The sequence below is a fragment of the Cryptotermes secundus genome, unplaced genomic scaffold, assembly GCF_002891405.2.
Source record: "Cryptotermes secundus unplaced genomic scaffold, Csec_1.0 scaffold499, whole genome shotgun sequence".
Classification (NCBI taxonomy): domain Eukaryota; kingdom Metazoa; phylum Arthropoda; class Insecta; order Blattodea; family Kalotermitidae; genus Cryptotermes; species Cryptotermes secundus.
Genome location: NW_019738354.1, coordinates 1164019 through 1182977, shown reverse-complemented (window position 1 = coordinate 1182977; position 18959 = coordinate 1164019). Strand labels below are relative to the sequence as shown.

At 40.6% G+C, this 18959-nt stretch overlaps 2 protein-coding genes across 2 annotated transcripts; one reads left to right on the top strand and one right to left on the bottom strand.

Annotated features, from left to right (window-relative positions):
* The first annotated feature begins 1032 nt into the window (after nucleotides 1-1032).
* On the top strand, nucleotides 1033-6934 carry LOC111870783. The gene is made up of 4 exons (XM_023863310.2): nucleotides 1033-1338; nucleotides 3002-3152; nucleotides 5691-5894; nucleotides 6571-6934. Exons 1-4 carry the CDS (start codon nucleotides 1269-1271, stop codon nucleotides 6683-6685), a joined length of 540 nt encoding a protein of 179 aa, XP_023719078.1. The 5' UTR covers nucleotides 1033-1268; the 3' UTR covers nucleotides 6686-6934.
* A 9-nt stretch (nucleotides 6935-6943) lies between these two features.
* LOC111870809 (protein shisa-4-like) lies at nucleotides 6944-17150 on the bottom strand. The gene is made up of 6 exons (XM_023863365.2): nucleotides 17006-17150; nucleotides 15658-15745; nucleotides 11754-11884; nucleotides 11254-11367; nucleotides 10184-10297; nucleotides 6944-8347 (listed from the first exon to the last, which is right to left on the bottom strand). Exons 1-6 carry the CDS (start codon nucleotides 17088-17090, stop codon nucleotides 8268-8270), a joined length of 612 nt encoding a protein of 203 aa, XP_023719133.1. The 5' UTR covers nucleotides 17091-17150; the 3' UTR covers nucleotides 6944-8267.
* Nucleotides 17151-18959: the final 1809 nt, after the last annotated feature.

The following is an 18959-nucleotide window of genomic DNA, read 5'->3' as shown; positions in this document are numbered from 1 at the left end:
TCGTGTGGTACATTTAAGAACTTGAACATTTCTAAACAATAACAATTGTAAACGTTTTCGAAATGTCAAGCATTTGAACATTAGTAACTATACTAAAAGACTGTAGATGTTCCAAAATGCCTCCCTCGTCTCACGGAAGATTCACTTATCCACTACTGCGAAAGTACTCGATCGGTGTGATTCTTATGCCTCTCGAACAGGCTTTCGATTTTCCTACCCATGGTCTCCAATAAATCTACAGTGTTTGCTGCGGTTTCCACACGCAGACTTCTCGCATGCAATTACTCCATTAAATTGGCGTTAATTCTTCCGACCAGCCGTGTATATACAATGGATATCCTCTTTAAGGGAATCGTGAAACTATGCTTCTTTGGATTATGCTTCTTCAACGATGCTGTGTCAACACCAGAGATTGTACAACGCCCACTGAAAAATGTCAAAGTGACAGATCATTTAATCAATAAATCATTATGTTGTCATACATTTTCGGCCATTAGGCCACTTTCAGGAACGTCCAAACAATCATAAATCGAAACTTTACAATTTTATATTTAATCTTACATAAATAATTTAAAACATTTTGAATATATCAACATTTAAAAAGCAAAATGTTATAAGGATGAAGTTGAAGCGTAGAATGAGTTTAAATTGTCACACATATGACTTTCGTATGTATATTTTCTAATCTATTTAGCCGTTTCCTGCGGTATTGTTCGTCAGCAGAAGGCCCCTACTGACCTTCCACCAGAGTACAGACAAGAAAACTTATAACCGGAAGATAGTAATGAAAACGAAAGTTGAGTCGATATTTCATCTTCATATTTGAAACCTTTTGATATTTTATGTCGATTTTTAAGCAATGTGTGTAAGATTAAATATCAAATTTGAAGTTTTTTTTTCCTTAATTGTGTGTACACCTCTGGTGATGTTACGAGGGCCGAAAGATGTAGAACATTATAATAATTTACTGATTAAGCGATTTATCGCATTAGATGCTGCTTTTGAATTAAATATAAAGAGTTATGTGTACTTAACACATTAAGTGATAAGATACGAGCCGCGATGTGACGAATTATATTGCAGACGCAGCGTTATTCTTCACACTTCATTCAAAGCGACTGATGTGACTTATTTCCCCACCATTTGTTAGCAGGACCGTGGTCAGTAAGAGTATTGCAGTGGGATAGGGACAGTGTTGCGTAAAAATAATACCGACTGTTAAACTGACCACGTTAGAAATACAGAACAACTTTATTTGCGACGGAAGAATGGTCTTCCATTATGTAGGAGTAGGCCTACTTGTGCTACTGGATTCGCTGTCTCGGCGTGTTTTAGCGAGTAAGTGTTCAGAAAGATATGTTAGTACTTTTTTGGTAAATTATAACATAATTTGTTATAGTTTTCTCCTTAAATACATCTCCATAAATTTGGCACCTGTGTGATCAAGGAGACCGCCTCCGTGGTCTAGTGGCCAGAGTTCCCGGTTACAGATCCAGAGGTCCCGGGTTTGATTCCCTGCGCTACCACATTTTCTGAGGAGTAGTGGGTCTGGAGCAGGGTTCACTGAGCCTCGCGAGGATAATTGAAGAGCTATTTTAAGGAAGTAGCGGCTCCGGTCTAGAAGACCGAGACTAACGACCGTGGAGATTCGTTACGCTGACCACGCGACACCCTCTATCCGCTAAAGTTGGCACTAAGTTTGCCGACAAGCGGCGGTCGCTAGGTCGGTATTGTTCGCTTGCGTACTTAAGCCACGGAATTTGTTGTTTTTTTATTTGTGTGATCAACGACATCTAGTGATTTTTATTCCCGCCTTATGTTGAGGTAAGATTTTATTAACATAACCATCTACATCACTATATGATGCTGACTCTCGCTCAAGAATATTTTAGATAAAGAATAGAATAGCTGTTATGGTCAATACTTTAAATTCTTTATATTTTACATGTATTTTACGTAAAAATTTAGAAACAGTTTTCAGATCATGCCCATTCTTGGGGAAGTTTATGGGCATATTCACCTTCTTTCCACATCTGCTTGTGATGTTTGATTTACCGTTTACTTAGCCTGTATTCAATTCGTTTGTTAGAAGATTCATTTTGCGACTCACATTACAATAGGTCAACCATTGTTATGAATTGAACTTACCGTATTCAAATTGCAGAAGAGGGTTGTAATGTTTTCAACGAATTACATTGCCTTGTGGCAGTTTTTATAAAAGTTAAACTATCCATTCATCCTTCGCTTCTAAAAGAATGATACTATTTTTTCCGACAAATTACTGGTTGCAGACATTCGCAGTATTTGTTAAAATTTACTATCCAAGAGCTCAATCTGACTTGGTGGAACTATAGAGATACGCCAGCTTGCAATTCATATTACTTTGAACCCTGAAGCTTGAAATTCATCTATACTTACTGAATTCCTTTAGTTCAGAGTGGAACCCAGGGCTCCCGTGAAGCTTCTCCATCTTCTTCTCTGGTTTGCCTATGCCTTAACCTCTCTCCAATTCTTTCCAGTCTCTGTTATCTTCTCTTCCATTGCCCTTCTCTAAGTTTTCCTTGGTCGTCCTCTCCTTCTAACACCTTTGGTGTTCTAATCTAATGCATCTTCTTCTATGGCGCCAGCTGGTTTTCTTAAGGTGTGCCCGATCCATCTCCACATTAAAAACAGGTTCATAGCTTACAGAAAGCTCAATGCTTTTCCATCGCAAAGTTTAACCGATTGGTAATGTTTTCAGTAATATAATTACTGTTTATTTTGTGTCATACGATACACATAAACACATCCAATATGAAAAAGCCAGAGCATATTATTGTTAAAACAAGTTGTATATATAGTAATCACATTACTTTAAGCGGTTACGTTCTACATATTCAAAATATTTAGCTGGATTTAAGTTATAAAATTAATGTGAGCTTAAAAATGAATATTAATTTCTCATGGCCGCAGCAAGCACAAATGTCAGTTGCTAATGTACTTATATTGGGTTTTCACGCAGAAATGAACTGTCGGCAGGAACAACTTGGCGTAACGGTGATAATAAAATGTCCACCAGATAATCATTTGCGTCTGAGTCATTGTTGCAACGACAATGGCAAAATTGTGTGCTGTTCATACGAAGATTATATCCACCGTGAAAAGGGACAAAGGTATTGCCTTCTTTTATCATAAAAATAATCATCATCATAATCACCATCGACATCACCATCATCATCGTAATCATAATAGTAATCATGAGGGGGTAACAAGTGTTGGCTCAATCCACCACACAGACTAAAATTCCAATCGTCAGATATTTCTCCTCGAGAGAACAGCTTCAATTCATGTCACTGTAAATGGTCCACACAGTGCTGCTCACCATCCCACAACATTTAAGTCACAGAAAGTAATGCCCCTTATGTAAATAAATAAAAAGTAAAAAGTAAAGCTATCCCTGTAACAGGCCGTGAAGGCCCATAGGGTTGTGAGGCGTAGAGGGTCCCACATTATCTAGACAATCGGCTCAAAGATGGCGGTAAGGTTGTCAGCCTTACGCGCCGGCCGCGCTTTACTCCCCAGGAAAATTATTTAATTAATTCCTGGTACTCGTTTCTGTTAGAGACTGAGTCGACTCCAGGGCCATAGTGCGGCCGGAAGGATTAGGTCAATTGAAAAAATCCAATGACCTCATCGAGACTTGAACCCGCGACCTTTTGGCTTGTAGCATAATGCCTCAACCAACTACGCTACCGCGTGCCCCATATGTAAAGAAATGTGTATGCAAAGTATCAATTACTGTTTTTACTATTCAAATTTTCTGTTCCACATATGTACAGAAATCAAAAATAGATAGAGAGAGAATACTAACGAATAAATTCATAGATTTTTCGACTCCTCGATTTAGATTTCTCATTCATCAGTGGACGAGCAGAGTTTGATTGTTGATCTCTAATCATCATCAAAACAGACTCTTCGAATTTAATGGCTTGCATCTCAAGCTAATGAACCTGCGTAATTACAATTTCAGCTTCTTATCTATACGTCCTTACCGCCATCTTTGAGCCCATTGTCTAGATAATGTGGGAGCCTCAACGTCTCACAACCCTATGGGCCTTCACGGCCTGGTACAGGGATAGCTTTACTTTTACTTACTTTATGTATACGTCCTTGGATGATGGGCTTACCTCTGCTTCACAGATATTAGAGATTACATGTGACTATACAGAGCGCCGTTCTAAACACGGCGTCGTGAAGGCACGTAGGAAGCCATCATGGGCCTCGGCATTAGGCGGATGTGCACTCGCAGCCACATTCTTGCATCGAGCACGCTGCTATAGTAGTGGGAGTTGCTCCCGTGGAAACTCGGGCCAGATCTGTTAACCTTTACTGAGGCCCATTATTTCCTTTGTGGTAAAGGTAGCGTAGTGGTTGAGGTGCTACGCTACAAGTCGGAAGGTCGCGGGTTGAAATCCCGATGAGGTCATTGGATTTTTTTTTCAGTTGACCTAATCCTTCCAGCCGCACTAGGCCCTGGGGTTTACTTAGCCTCTAACAGAAATGAGTACCAGGAATTAATTAAATAATTTTCCTGGGGAGTAAAGCGCGGCCGGCGCGTAAGGCTGACAACCTTACCGCCATCTTTGAGCCGATTGTCTAGATAATGTGGGACCCTCAACATCTCACAACCCTGTGGCCCTTCACGGCCTGGTACAGGGATAGCGTTACTTTTTACTTTTTTTTTAGATAATTTTTTATTTAGTCCAGCAGAAGAATAAGGACTCGAAGTGGCCAGTGGCTGCTTCCTAGCCAATCCTTTCCTACAAGTTATTCATCCTGCCATTCAACGATATGCATATAATGTGCAAGACAGGCAAAATTGTTAACTACACCACACACACAGGCTCCGGCCACCTTACCTCAAATTGCGGCGGTCACTTAACTGCCTGTGCGGCCTAAGCAGGATCTACTTAAATTAGCCTGGGTCACATATATTGGGGGGGGGGGTTCAGGATAAGTTACCGTTCTCACTCATACACGTATAATCTATTAGGGCTGTCACCGTTAAAAATAATGAGTTATTTTGAGCAAAAACATTCACTAAGGCGTTACATGACGTAATATTTGAATGAGAACACCATGAAGACCGAGTGAGATAATTGGTGAATTAATGTGTACCGATGTTAGTTATGTCTGCTTGGCCCACTTTCATTTGGCAGAACCTTCTGATGCATTAAAACACTATAATTATTTGAAGTTAATTTATTTATCCATATTAAACTTATAATTTTCTTTTCGTGAAAATTTCACTCTTGCTGCTTTTACGACAATCGTTTCAGATTCTAATTTCTTTGTTAACCTTGTGGTTTTGGAGCCGTGGTAGCTCAGTCAGTATAGTGACAAACTATGGTTGAACGACTGGGGAATCGGGCTTTGATTCCTGGTTAGGGACTGAGATTTTTACCTTTTTTAGAGCTTCCAGGCCGCTTCTGGGCACCCACCCTCCTGTTCAGTGGGTTCCATGAGCTCATCCTTCTGGGGTGCAGCAGCCGGGGAGTGACCCTGACTACTTATCTCTGCCTAATGCCGAGGTTATGAACGCGTTGGGTATAACTTCATTCCCGTGGGTTTTCATGGAATGACGCTTTAGTAAGCATCGCCTTTTAACTTTTATCATTCGCCTTATGGCTGTACTTATTATTTTATTTCAGTGATGAGGCAGTGGTATTGCTTGTGGCGGCTGGACTCATTGTGATAATTATTGTTACGGCTCTTTGCTATATTCGTTGGCACAGCAACTTTTCAAAATCGAATTCTTCCGAACCCTCTGATACGTCTACCAATAATTCGCAGTCAATCACGTCAGCGAGAAATAACAATCAAGACAATCTGTCTTCTCAGACAACTGCTCAAAGGTACGTGTTTCGGTGGAGACTGTTATCCTCAGGATTGTCATTGTAGGTCTACACAAAAACACTTTTCATTTTTAATGGAGTGCATTTTAAGGCTGGAATTTAATGACGTTTTAGATTTATAATTCCTGTAAAATAATGCCTAAAAGCGACACTTCAGATCATTCAGGTAAAACTACGATTGCCTCTCTTATTAAAAGTTTCTATGTAATACCAAAAAAAAGTTTGAAGTTTCTGTATAAATTTTAAAAAGAATTTGCATTCAGAAATAAAGTTAAGATGTTGATTGTTTCGCATTTTGGATAAGATTGTATAGGTTCTAATATTTGAATAATACACAGGTCTGATTTTAATTTATATATATATATATATATTATTTTTTTTGTATGGAGATTATCGTTAGAGTGTTGGGTTAGGTAGCAGGATGTTCTCAACGTGGACGTTGCGTAGTGACAAAAGGTAGGATTTTTGTGAACCGCGAGTTGAAAAGGACGAGGGAGAAGGTGATCGTAGCCTGTTATAATACATTATTTCAGCACCTCCCTGAAGATACTGATGAAGAATACAAAATTCCAGAAACTAGATGGTCAAGGTGTAATTGTTAGAACCTCAGACTCTAGAAAATATTTCGTATTTGTGTTGGATAAATCTATAGAATTATATGTCTTACATTTTCCAGGGCAGCACGTCCCTGTCGTTACGCCGAAGTACTGAAATCAATTTTAGAAGAAGACCAGAAAAAGATCGCCTCACCGAAAAAGTATGCTAAGAAGCAGTTAACAAGAATGAAATAAATATATTTTTGTTTTCGATACTGAGATATCCTATGAAACTAATAAGGGTGACTTGAACTCCACGGCATACTGCATTTTCTTGCTGTTCCAAATAATAAACTGGAAAGTAATTTTGAAAACATCTGAAAACGACAATTTTATATTATTAATTAAAAATTATTGATAGGGTTTTTTATAAAGTACAAGCCGGAATAACCGGGACGCTAAAGTGACTATATAGGCTATGTTCTTCTGACATTCGCTGTTCGATTACCGCAGGATCAAGGCATTTTTTTTTTCCATTGTCATCACAGCGAGACCGACTCTGTTATCATGGTGTCTGTCTTCCAAAACATGATGATCAAGATACACGACACAACAATTCTTCCAATTCATTTACATGACTGAAATGTGGTCCCTTACATTGAGAAAGCAAGATAAACTATAAAAGTATGAATACGGAACTGCCAGAAAAATGTTTGTGTCTGGTAATGTGGACATTGTAGGGCATTAGTATTGTTAGTACATCTATATTAAATCATGTAGACAACGATGGGCTGGACAGTTGACTAGGATGAGGGAGACAAAAATGCATACTGAATTTTTGTGGAGAATACTGTAACATGGTAGAACAAGATAACAAGCAGGGCAGATATTCATAACCTAATTTTATAAATCGTGTGTTTGTATTATACATTAATTGAGCTTATAATACTTTACAAACTGTTCCAGATAATTACAGAATTTAATTCAAATTAACTTTATTCCTTTAAAATTAATGTATTTTCTTACTTTGTGTGTCTTATACATGAAGCACCAGATAACATGAGATCTCACACCGTAGTTGCCCCTAGACTTCTATAGACCATAAAATAATCTGATAAATTAAGCCGGTTGTTTTTAGTTAGGATTATTGGGCTCCCGAACTTCATCAGTGATGTATCCTGAAAGAGAACACGTTTCGTAAACCGGACCTGTTTCCAAGTTCCCAGCTTTATGTGAAAGATGGGGAGTCAGAAAGCGATAGCCTCGATCAGATATTCGAGTACATGATTGAAATTAACTATTTCTAACTGACTCGCCTGAATAGGTGCCTCCAAACATTATCACCTGAGAACGGAAACAGATTCACATTTCGAAAGTTGTGCTCTGTCCGTAAGCACAACAATCCTATGTATCATCATCAGAACAGCTTAAAACTGACAAATACAGGAACCTGTATCTCTCACCTTATAATTGTGTCACTCTCAGTGACGAATTTTACTTCCGGAATAGGCCCAACGTTTGTCTTAATATGAAGGTAAGATTGTGATAACCAGATCAATCGAAATTGTTCTGAGGGGAGTTGGAGTAAAGCTGTAGTAACAATGTATTCGCTGGTGATGCTTCTGCCCCAACCCAATTGCACTCCCTCACTCATGACACACTCTGCTTTGCAGCACCGCATGCGCCAGGCTCTTAATATTCCTTAACATGTGGATGAAAATAACAAATTCAATCACTTTTACTGTAGAGTGTGGAGAAACCACGGTGTGTTACTTGCATTTCTGGACACGGAACGGTGGTAAATGTTATTAAAGCAACTAAATCTCCACATGTGGTATTACTTTAGAGCATAAGGGGCACTCGTGTTGTGATACTGGGGTGGATTTTCGTACAGTGGAGGCTCTTCTGCTGGAGCTCCTGCAATCAAATGACAACAGCTTATCCGACTCTGGGATTATATGACCTGTTGAAATTAGTACATAAAAATTGGAGAGATATTAAGAACAAAAGTTAGGATTGTATTCCACAAGCGAAGAACTTAGTTCCAACTTTTGCGGATAGAAGGTGTCACGTGGTCAGCGCAACGAATGCCCACGGACGTTAATTTCGGTTTTATAGACCGGAGCCGCTAGTTCCTTGAAATAACCCCTCAATTATCCCCACGAGGCTGAGTGGAACCCGTTCCAGACCCACCACTTCTCAGAAAATCTGGTAGCGCCAGAAATCGAACCCGGGACCTCTGGATCTGTAGCCCGGAACTCTGACCATTAGACCACAGAGGTGAGTTAGGCCTATATTCATGATAAAATTTGGAAGAACTGAAGAAATTCTGTCATTGTTCATTCACTATTCTGAATCTTCCATTATCTCACGTTTATAAAACTAAGTCACATTTCTACAAGTTGTTTCTCTAAGTGAGAAATCTGACTGGGAGTCAAGAGCAAGAATTAAAACTATATCAAAATAAAATGGTGGGAACAATATCCGAACTGAAGAGAGGAGATATTTATTTGGACTACCCGGGTTCAATTTCCGGCAATGCAATATTTTTCTCTTCTCCACAGCGTCCAGGCCGATTCTGGGGCTCAGCCAGCCCCCTATCCCATGGGTACCGGAGAGTGAATCTTTCCCCGGGGTTAAGGCGGCAGGGGCATGAACCTGACCATTCACCTCCATCTAGTGCCGAGGTCAAGAAAGATGGAGCTATACCTCCATTCCCCCTTATGTCATCACGCGATCGTGCTTAACTATTTAAGCACAGGGACAACTTCACCTTTTACACAAAATTATTGAATTAATTAAATATAATGTATATATACAGAAAGAATTTTATATGGAAATGGCACATAACAAAGGCATGTATAAATTTTATTTAAAAAGCTTAATGGGATGGTAACAATTGGGAAATAAGGATACAGATGGAGGGATACTATTAAAATTAGTCTGTTGGAGTCGGATATCATAAATATAGGATCCAGTAGCGGGGTTTATTTGCGACTATTTTGACGAAAATTCTCGTTATATGACAAGAAATAGCAAAACAGTTGTTAACTGTTGAGGCGGAACTATACACACTGACAAATATTATGTTCCTGGACAATATCCATCGTCTTGCTTTTATCTAAAATATCGAAACTTTGTGTTTTGAAATATAATATTTATATTAATATAGGACGCGCCATAGCTCAAGCGGTTAGTCGCTGGCTTCCCACCGCGGCGGCCCGGGTTCGATCCCGGGTCTGGTCAAGTGGGATTTGTGGTGGACAAAGTTCGGTGGGGCAGGTTTTCTCCGAGTACTTCGGTTTCCCCTGCCAATCCTCATTCCACCAGTTGCTCCACAATCACCCTCACCTATCATCTGGGGCTGGTACAATAGGCCAGAAGTGGCCGCAGTACAAGGGACTTAGTCCCACCCCACTAGCAATAAAAAAATATTAATATACCACCATCACAAAATTTTAGACCTTCTACACTCTAAACGTAGGACTATTACCTCAGAAGCTTTGTTGACTGAATAAATTCTTCTGTTGCATTGCACGTTTGCTGCATTTATTATGAACTTAACTGATACACAGCATACGTAAATATTCGCAAATATAGACCTGAAAACTTTGATTTTGGATATTACGTATTAGGGAAACAGCGGTGAGAGTGTGAGGCGGATTCAGTTGCCCCAGAAGGGGGATCAGTTTTGGTGCTTTGTGAGTAGGCTAACTGTAGGTTCTGTGTCATGGAGTATGTCAGTATCAATACCTGCGGTGTAGCCGGCCCCAGGGGGCTGTTTGTACTCTGAAGTCATGCTGTAGTAGGGCTCATTAGCTGCCGGCGGCGGCTGTGGCCCTGGCTGTAGCTGTGGATGCTCCTGGCCTGAAATGGAGACAGGGAATTTTTTCCCAGTTACATTACCTTGCAGATGGGCCCTTAAAGTGACTCCGAAGGTAGACACGTAAATGGCAAATGTATGCATCTGTATGGCAGAAGGACGTGGGCACTATGGCACTAGGGTCGACTCAGCCAGGAGTACCAGGAGTCGTCCTAGGGTTAAAGGGCGACCGGCGCGTAAGGCTAACAATCTCACCCCCATCTGTGAGCCGATTGGCTGGAGAAAATGTGGGAGTCTTGATATCTCACAAACCTGTGCACCTCCATTACTTGATACAGGGATAAAAACAAACTCCATGGCCTGTAGTCCGCAAGCTAACTATACCGAAGGAGTGACCGCCATTTGTCGGCGAAGTTACTGCCAACTTTCGCGCCATAGCTCAAGCGGTTAATCGCTGACTTCCCACTGCGGCGGCCCGGGTTCGGTCGCGGTTCTCGTCAAGTGGGATTTGTGGTGGACAAAGTGGCGCTGGGGCAGGTTTTCTCCTAGTACTTCGGTTTCCCTGTCAGTCTTCATTCCACCAATTGCTCCACAATCACCCTCACCTATGTGGCTGGTACAGTAAGCCAGAAGTGGCCGCAGTACAAGGGACTTAGTCCGACCCCACTAGCACAAAAAATACTGCCAAGTTTAAGGACAGAGGGTGCCGCGTGGTCAGCTCAACGGATTCCCACGGCCGTTAGTTTCGGGTTTCTAGACCGGAGCTGCTACTTTTCCATTCAATTATGCTCACGAGGCTGAGTGAACCCCGTTCCAGACCCACCGCTTCTCAGAAAATCGGGTAGTGCCGGGAATCGAACCCGGGACCTCTGGATCTGTAGCCAGGAACTCTGACCACTAGACCACAGAGGCGGTCTGTTACAGGGATAGCTTTACCATTTTTATAGGTAATTCGGGCTATTTAACATTGAATAGTGAATATGCATACTGCAGTACTTACCGTGTGAGTAGACGAACCCAGGGTACGGAAGCTGTTGCGGTGACGGCTGGAGGTTTGGTTGGTGTGGGTACGAAGATTGTGGGTAAACTGTGATTGGCTGCTGCTGTGCCGTGGCTGAAATGAACAGCAAAGATATTAAAAGTGACCAGAGCAGTGCCCACTGCCTAACGTTGGGATTGAGGCTTCGAATCCCAGTCCGCAAAATGCGAACACATCTCATGTTCCTGCTGCCTAAATTTGCGAAGATTAAAATATAAAAATATACTGTAATTTCTTCCGTTGTTTTGGATGGAGGGCGAGGAAGAGTTGTATATAATCTGAGGATGTGTGAGAACAGGATGCTGAGGAAAACAGAATTACCTATGTAAGAGGGAGGAATTTTCAGGAAGTTCGAGAAAATTGAATAGGAACTTCATAATTTATACTCCTCACAAAATATAAGTAATTTCAACTTGGAGTGCCACTGGCAAGCGGCATGACAGTTTCAGTTTTGTACTTACTGGCACCGTAGACAGCTCCCCTCTTTTTCCTATATTTATACGCTGGACAAATGGAGCAGAACAGACAGCACACAATACATAATGGAATGGAAACGAAAACTGCAGCTGCAATTCCGATCAATATGTAAATCCTGCAACAGAAGCATAATGAGTTAATGACAGTGAGCCCAAGTATCTTGCTTAGAGTAGGCGCGTAAAATCTGATCTTTGCTTTGACTATTGCTGCGAAAGAAATCCTGTTTAATATTTCTGTGGTACTTAAATAAACACCGGATAGAAAGAGACAGAATGTTGTGCGCCTGCGCTCAGTGTAATAACTTCTGTTGATACTCATGACAACAGTAGGCACGCAATGACGTGTGTGACGTAGGTCACCTGCTCGGATTTTGTGCGCCAGCTCTAACATTTATAATTTTTTTGGCGATTACTAATTCAAATAATGGATAATGGCCTATAATAGTTATAGAGAGATGCTGGAATTTACTTCTGTAAATCAGATACTTGAATATGATTATGATGCTGTAAGTAGCACAGAAATATTAAACAAGAGTTTGTCTACAGAGAAGTAAAGAAATCGGTTTAGAATCGAATGGATATATATATATATATGCGATAAGACCTAGTCACGAAATAAAACTTTAAAGGAAAGCGTAGACTAATGCAATATAATAAATAATATAGGTATATTATTTCAAAATATTGTGACATGTTTGCATTGTCCATTGAGTGGTAACGACTCGCCAAACATGTTTCCGCGGCAACACATACGACCGCAACAACAGGAATTGTTGGAAGCGGTGTTTTATATGCGATCCGTGCTGAGACTGTATAAGGAGAACCAACGGGTGTCTTTAGTAAGTCGAGAATATGAGTCACTCGCCGTTATAAGCGGTTACCGCCATGATTCAGCTGTGGGAAGGTAGAAGACCGGCAACGACATAAGCAGAAGAGGCCATTGTTGGGATTCGTTACCAGGCAACTTCTGATGAAGATATAGCACACAGAGAAGACAGCGTATGCTGTAGTTAGAAGTCGAGAGCGTTATAATTATTCGTAACTACGATTTATGTGTTCAGTAAACCCAATGACTAATATAAACCCTGTGTCTAGTCACCAAATCGTGACATTATATTTAAATTTGAAGACGTTATTACGTATAGCGCTGAATGATAGAATGATTAGTGAATAAAGAATTGGCGACAATATAAAGGGAAGTGGTTGTGACCTCATTTGAGGTATTATCCCGTCATTGTCCTGGAAAGGCCGAGGAACACCACGATAGTTGGTCACTTGAACGAGATTTGAGTCTGAGACCTCCCGAAAGCGAAGTAGAATTTTTAACATTTTACCGCGATCTTAAATGGTTTGTTTTTATTTTCAGATACGTCGAACCTTTGAGTTTCATTACCAAGCAATTAATTAAATAATTTTACAACTCAGGATTCCTATTTTATCAGTGATGAAAATCTTGACCTCTACAAAAACTGATGTCTGACAACATGTGATATATCCTACCGTTTTATGTGAACTGCATAGTCAATATATATATTTGAAGGGAATCTTTTCCTGTATTTGAAGTTCTTAGAGATGTTTTATATATGTTATTAATCCATGAAAGAAGAGCAACTTTTTCGACCTAAAATGGCAGGATTTTTTTTAATTTAAGCTGTTACCTGCAGGACTCTGTCTGCGGTAAGTGATGTACATGAGAGAAACATGAATTGTGAGAGAAAATCGCGTTATAGTAGTCAGCTTATCATATCTACTTGGCACTTTTGTGGGGGGGGATCTTCATTTTGAATTTTCATCTTTGAGAGAAGGTACCCAATTCATCATTCATAAGAATACTACAACAGATCATCAGAGACTACACAGTCTCATAAATTGATACAGTGTCATGAAATAATTAAATAAATATGCAAAATGGCAAATAGTTGAAATAGCTTAAATTGGTGCATGTATGTAAAGCTATACCTTAGTTGTTCAGACGTGGCGAGGACATGAATTACATATAAAAATTGTTACCAACGGTGACTGAAGTAAAGTTGGCTGGACTGAGCTGGGCCTTTCGGACGTATAAGCTACTTTCTGTACTTTCATAAACATGCTACAGTGTTGATAATGTAGTCATCTGACGTTCGTATCTTCGTTTCGGAATGATAGCCGTTATTTTATAGATAAGATAATCATCTTGATAACTACTACATATTAATTTTGGAGTTAGATTTTCATTGCTTCGCTAGAAGATTATAGCCTGCAGATTTTGAAAGCTGGATATTTCGGAACTTTGCTCTACATTCAAACGTTGTAGCAATATATTTAGTTTGTATTTCCTTCAAAAGTTGGTATTATAATTATTTCGCTGAAATATTCGGTTTATGAAGGGAAATAAGCGGACCAAAAATCCAAACCAGTGTAAAAGAAATTAAGCCCCAAAATAGGGTAAAAGGTAAAAGCTTCCCCTGTAACAGACCGTGAACGCCTATAGGTTTGTGAGACACCAAGGCTCAAACATTTCTAGACAGTCGGCTCACAGAGGGCGGTGAGATTGTCAGCCTTACGCGCCCGCCCAATTTACCCCCCAAAAGATACTTGGTACTCATTTCTGTTAGAGGCTGAGTCGATCCCAGGGCCATAGCCCAAAGAGTACCTTATCCTGTTCTGAACATAGCCTGATATTTAATATAAGCGTGTAGTGGATTTGTATTTGCTTTGTTTGGAATATCAGTGAATGTAGCGACGGGCTAGGAGCTGGAGGGCCGGGTTTCGATTGCCGGCGGGAGCAGGAATTTCTTTCCTAATCCACAATGTGAAGACCGGCTCTGGAACCCATCTAGCCTCCTATCCAGTGGGTACCGGGTGCTGTTCCGGCCTGCATAAAGCGTCAAGCTGACTACACAACTCCATCTAGTGTGTGGTCAAAACCTAATAGCAGATATGAGGACAATATTAAAATGTATATCAGAGCAATATGGTGGTTTAAACTGGCTTAGTATAGTGTTCATTAGCTGTGTTTAATTCGGCACCACTCCATGAAGATACATACATGGAGGCGTGGAGGTGTATGCAGTATTAACTTTGACACGAGATGAAGCTGAGTGGTCCGCTTTACGCCCCATCCGCTTTACTGTCAATGACAAAAAACAGTACCCATTACTTAGGCCTTCTGGGCCCCAGAGCCGGTCTGGATGCTTTGGAGAAGAGAAAAATCTCTTGCCCCTATATGGAATTGAATTCTTCGCTTGTACAGCTTATGGCGTAGTCGATACATCGACTGAGCTGCCAAGGCTTCCCATATTCTTTCAGCTTAGTGAGTACGCTTTGAAAGGCCGTGCCATAGCTCAGGCGCTTAGTCACTGGCTTCCTACCGCGGCGGCCCGCGTTCGAACCCAGGCCACGTCATGTGGGATTTGTGGTTGACAACGTGGCGCTGGGGTAGTTTTTCTCAGAATACTTGCGTTTCCCCTACCGATTCTCATTCCACCTTCTGCTCCACACTCATCATCTATCACTTGGGACTGGTACAATAGGTTAAATAGTTGCCGACGTAGCAAGTGGGCTGTCTCACCCCACCCGAAGTAACTAAAAAAAAAAGTAAGCTTTAAAACCCTTCGTGATCTGAGTCCAGGTCGGCGTCTTGAAAAAAAAATATCAATATATTTCATAATTTGTTGACAATTTATTATTATACCTTACGTTTCGGATTGATTTTTGTTGAAATCTGTTCTTAATGGAAACATATGTCGTGTATTCATAGTGGTTCTATGTAACTTTGTCCATCATTCAGTTTAAAAATCAATTTACAGATTGCACAATAAGTGAGAAATTATTGACCGGCTGTGTAACGATTCAATTTCCAAGCAGTAATGTTTGTAGTGGAGTTAGGATTAACACATATTCTTACCAGGTTTCTATACGCTCTGACGCTTCTGCATGAACGAGATCCGGAAAATCGTGATCACGGCTACATGGAGCTCCGTCTTTGTCTGCGTCTGCAAAATTTTGGAAAACGTGACGAGACTATTATTGATACAACTCGGAAACAAAACACAGCTGTAGTTCAGACTCTATCTTAACCGTTTAGCTTTAGCAGATTTTAATGAATTAAATGCGGTACTTTTACCCCTCGCCAAATATAGTTGGAATTATTAAGTCAAGGTGGTTGGGATGAGCGGGGCATATAGGACGCATGGGGAGAAGAGACATGCATGTAGGATTCTTGTGGGAAATCTAGAAGGAAAAGAATATATAGACTTAGATTGGAAGATCATGTAGAGTGGATCTTAGAGAAATAGGATGGGGTGGTGTGGACTGGATTAATCTGGCTCAGGATAGGGAGCAGTTTAGAGCTTTTGTGAACACGATAATGAACCTTCGTGTTCCATAAAAAGCTGGAAAATTCTAGAGTAATTGAATTATTCGTGACTTCTCAAGAAGGGCCCATCACCATGGAGTTACTTAATTAAATACCGTATTAAATATATAGGAGTACGTTGGTAGAAGATACAGCTGTTCTCACTCCTAGTTAAGTAGCACGCCTTGAAGATGTACGGAGGGTGGAGGTATAGCTCCACGCATTCTTAGACTTCACACTATAGAAAGACCCACTGGTGACCATTGAGCAGGAGGCTGAGTGCGTTCGATTCTCGGCAGGGGAAGAGAAAAATTTTCCCCTGCCGGGAAACGAACCCTAGCCTTCCAGCTTATGGGCTGGTTATTGTATTAACTAAACTATCCACATTCATAGTACGTATATATATAGACCGTAAATATATGTTCATATATTTAAGTACATTTATCTTTAACAGGTAAAAAATAGGATTATTGAAATTTATGTGAGGATAATTGAGGATAATTCTGTTCTTGGGATGCTGTACTGTAGGGATGTACGGCGGCATTTACTTCCGAAACGTCGGCAACATCACCGATATTCACACGGTCTCAAAACCCAAGAACGTAATTAACGCCAAAAATGAACCGCTAGGAAAGCCTGAATTCCTTAACGAATTTATACACACCTGTGAGAGGCTGCGAATTACCATTAAAGACGTATTTAATTATAAACAGTCTCTTGTGTTCATCTCATTAGTATTAAAAAAATGACGTGTTTTAAGATAAACGTTATTTTTTTAAATTATGAACTTCCCTGCAGAATAAAAACATATCAGTGGACGATGAACGCTTGTAGTTTTCCACTTGTTTGCTTCAGAGTGCACACAATTTCGCCCTCATGGCTGAATAATGTATTTTACCTTTACAGTTGATTTTTTGAAGATCAGCGGTCCCAACAAGGGTCAAGTAAACTGCCACTAGAATCAGTATATTGCTTTGAGCCATCCTGGTAACGATGTGATAACCTGCAGAGTATGACAGAAACACAGACCTCTGCAACGAGTGAATACAATTTTCACATACTATGTTATCTGTGCGCTGTTCTTATCAGGTAAAACGTACATTACTGGCGTCACTATTGACTCGATCGTTAATTTATCAGATTCACAGAAATTTCGAAGCTGTATTATTTCAGTGACGTGGGAGTTTGTATAAAAATTTAAGATTAACGACATGAGATCATTAATTTACGTCTACCTAATGTGAGTCAATTTAGTTATTAATAGTGTTGCCAGTTGTCATCTTCGTGAAACGTGTTACTTCTTAGAATTACTGGGTTTTCGGACTTTGCCCACCGTCCGGTATTCTAAGAAGTAGAGTACAAAACGTTTCGGAAACTGGATCTGTTTCCGTCCTCAGGTGGGGTGAAAGACACCTGCTCTCTTGGGTCTCTTAGACAGAGCTAACCTCAGTCACTGGGCAACCCATGTTAGAGTCAGAGTCAGAGTTACTTTACGACTGACGGTTTACCGCCAATCATTTCGTCTTGGCACAAGCTCCTTGAGACTCACAACCAGTAGTTTTATTTTCCAGCTGAACACTTGCGATTATAGCCCTTATGTAACATCCTCTCTGACTAGAGGATGGGTCTCTCTTTTACAATTGCTGCTGGTCCTCGCCAGCCCAGTCATTCTCAGGTTCGAGTCCCACGGGACTCATGACCACATTTTACTGTCTCAGATTCGAGACTCTCCCAACTTGGAGGGCCAGGTCCCCGTATTTATATCTCCCAGGAACATAGCGACCCGGCTATACCCTCAGGCACTGGATTCCCTTTTCATCGCCTCCTACGACGTAAGGCCTACGGTGGAGGTATCCGACCCCGCCTCCACACGGGATCTGAATGCGTTCTTATCTCAAACAACACATGTCATATTCACTGCAGCTATTTAAATATCTGAGACCAGGCTATTTCAAAGGGAGATAACGGGAGAATATGCAATAAAATTATGATAAAGAAGGCACATTCGTGGAATCAGGATAGAAAAAGAGGTAGAAATTTATGCTACAAACCTAGCCAACCAACCAAGTCCACGAAGACCAATGCATAGAAATAAACGGAGAATCTGTAAAAACATAGTGTCTACCGCTAGTGCCATCTATGATGTGAAACCTAAACACGTCACGTCATGCAGATCTTCTGTATGAGTTGGTGTCCCCCAACCTCACCTGAGGGCGGAAACAGATCCAGTTTCCGAAACGCTGTTTTTTCTACTTTCCTGAATACAGGGCGATGGACAATGTCCGAAAACTCAGTAATCCTGAGTCAGAACCCTTTAGAGCAGCCGTGTCAAACATGCGGCCCCTCAACTTTTAGAGCTAATTGATATTAAAATCAATATTAAAATTTTGGTAGAAATATTTTTTTGTAAAAACAATTTTCCAACAGACCAAAAGACAAGAAGTCTCACGCAGACATAAATTATCAGGCTGCAGGAAAAGTGATTCTGAGAATTGCAGAAGGGTTTGTCCAGCTAACGGTCTGTAAAGTTCGTGAAGGACAAACTATTGTATTTCAGAAGGTTAATGCACTAAAATCCGCACAACCTCACCACCCCAAGTATTTCCAAGAATCCCTTTTGGAGGCGTAGTAAGAATGCAAGGAGGGTGGCAACTGACAGACAAGTGCAAGGGATTTCTACCTTCAAAACTAGCTTGCAACCCCCAGCCATTGTCTAATGGGCTGCTAGCAAACTTTCATTTTTATGACCATTGAGACAAGATACACCTTCCTACTAGTCCGGTAGTCTCTTGTACATTGTCATTCAGTTCATTTTCACACAGCGACAGGTGCTGATGTTACATTGTGATGAA

What these genes read in the sequence shown, in the direction of transcription:
- LOC111870783 (XM_023863310.2), top strand. Translation starts at nt 1,269, where the DNA reads ATGGTCTTCCATTATGTAGGAGTAGGCCTACTTGTGCTACTGGATTCG. An exon ending in CACCGTGAAAAGGGACAAAG is followed by an intron (nt 3,153 to 5,690) that starts GTATTGCCTTCT and finishes ATTTTATTTCAG; the next exon opens with TGATGAGGCAGTGGTATTGC. An exon ending in TCTCAGACAACTGCTCAAAG is followed by an intron (nt 5,895 to 6,570) that starts GTACGTGTTTCG and finishes TACATTTTCCAG; the next exon opens with GGCAGCACGTCCCTGTCGTT.
- LOC111870809 (XM_023863365.2), bottom strand. Translation starts at nt 17,090, where the DNA reads ATGGCTCAAAGCAATATACTGATTCTAGTGGCAGTTTACTTGACCCTT. An exon ending in TCAGAGCGTATAGAAACCTG is followed by an intron (nt 11,885 to 15,657) that starts GTAAGAATATGT and finishes CTTCTGTTGCAG; the next exon opens with GATTTACATATTGATCGGAA. An exon ending in GGGAGCTGTCTACGGTGCCA is followed by an intron (nt 11,368 to 11,753) that starts GTAAGTACAAAA and finishes TGTTCATTTCAG; the next exon opens with CCACGGCACAGCAGCAGCCA.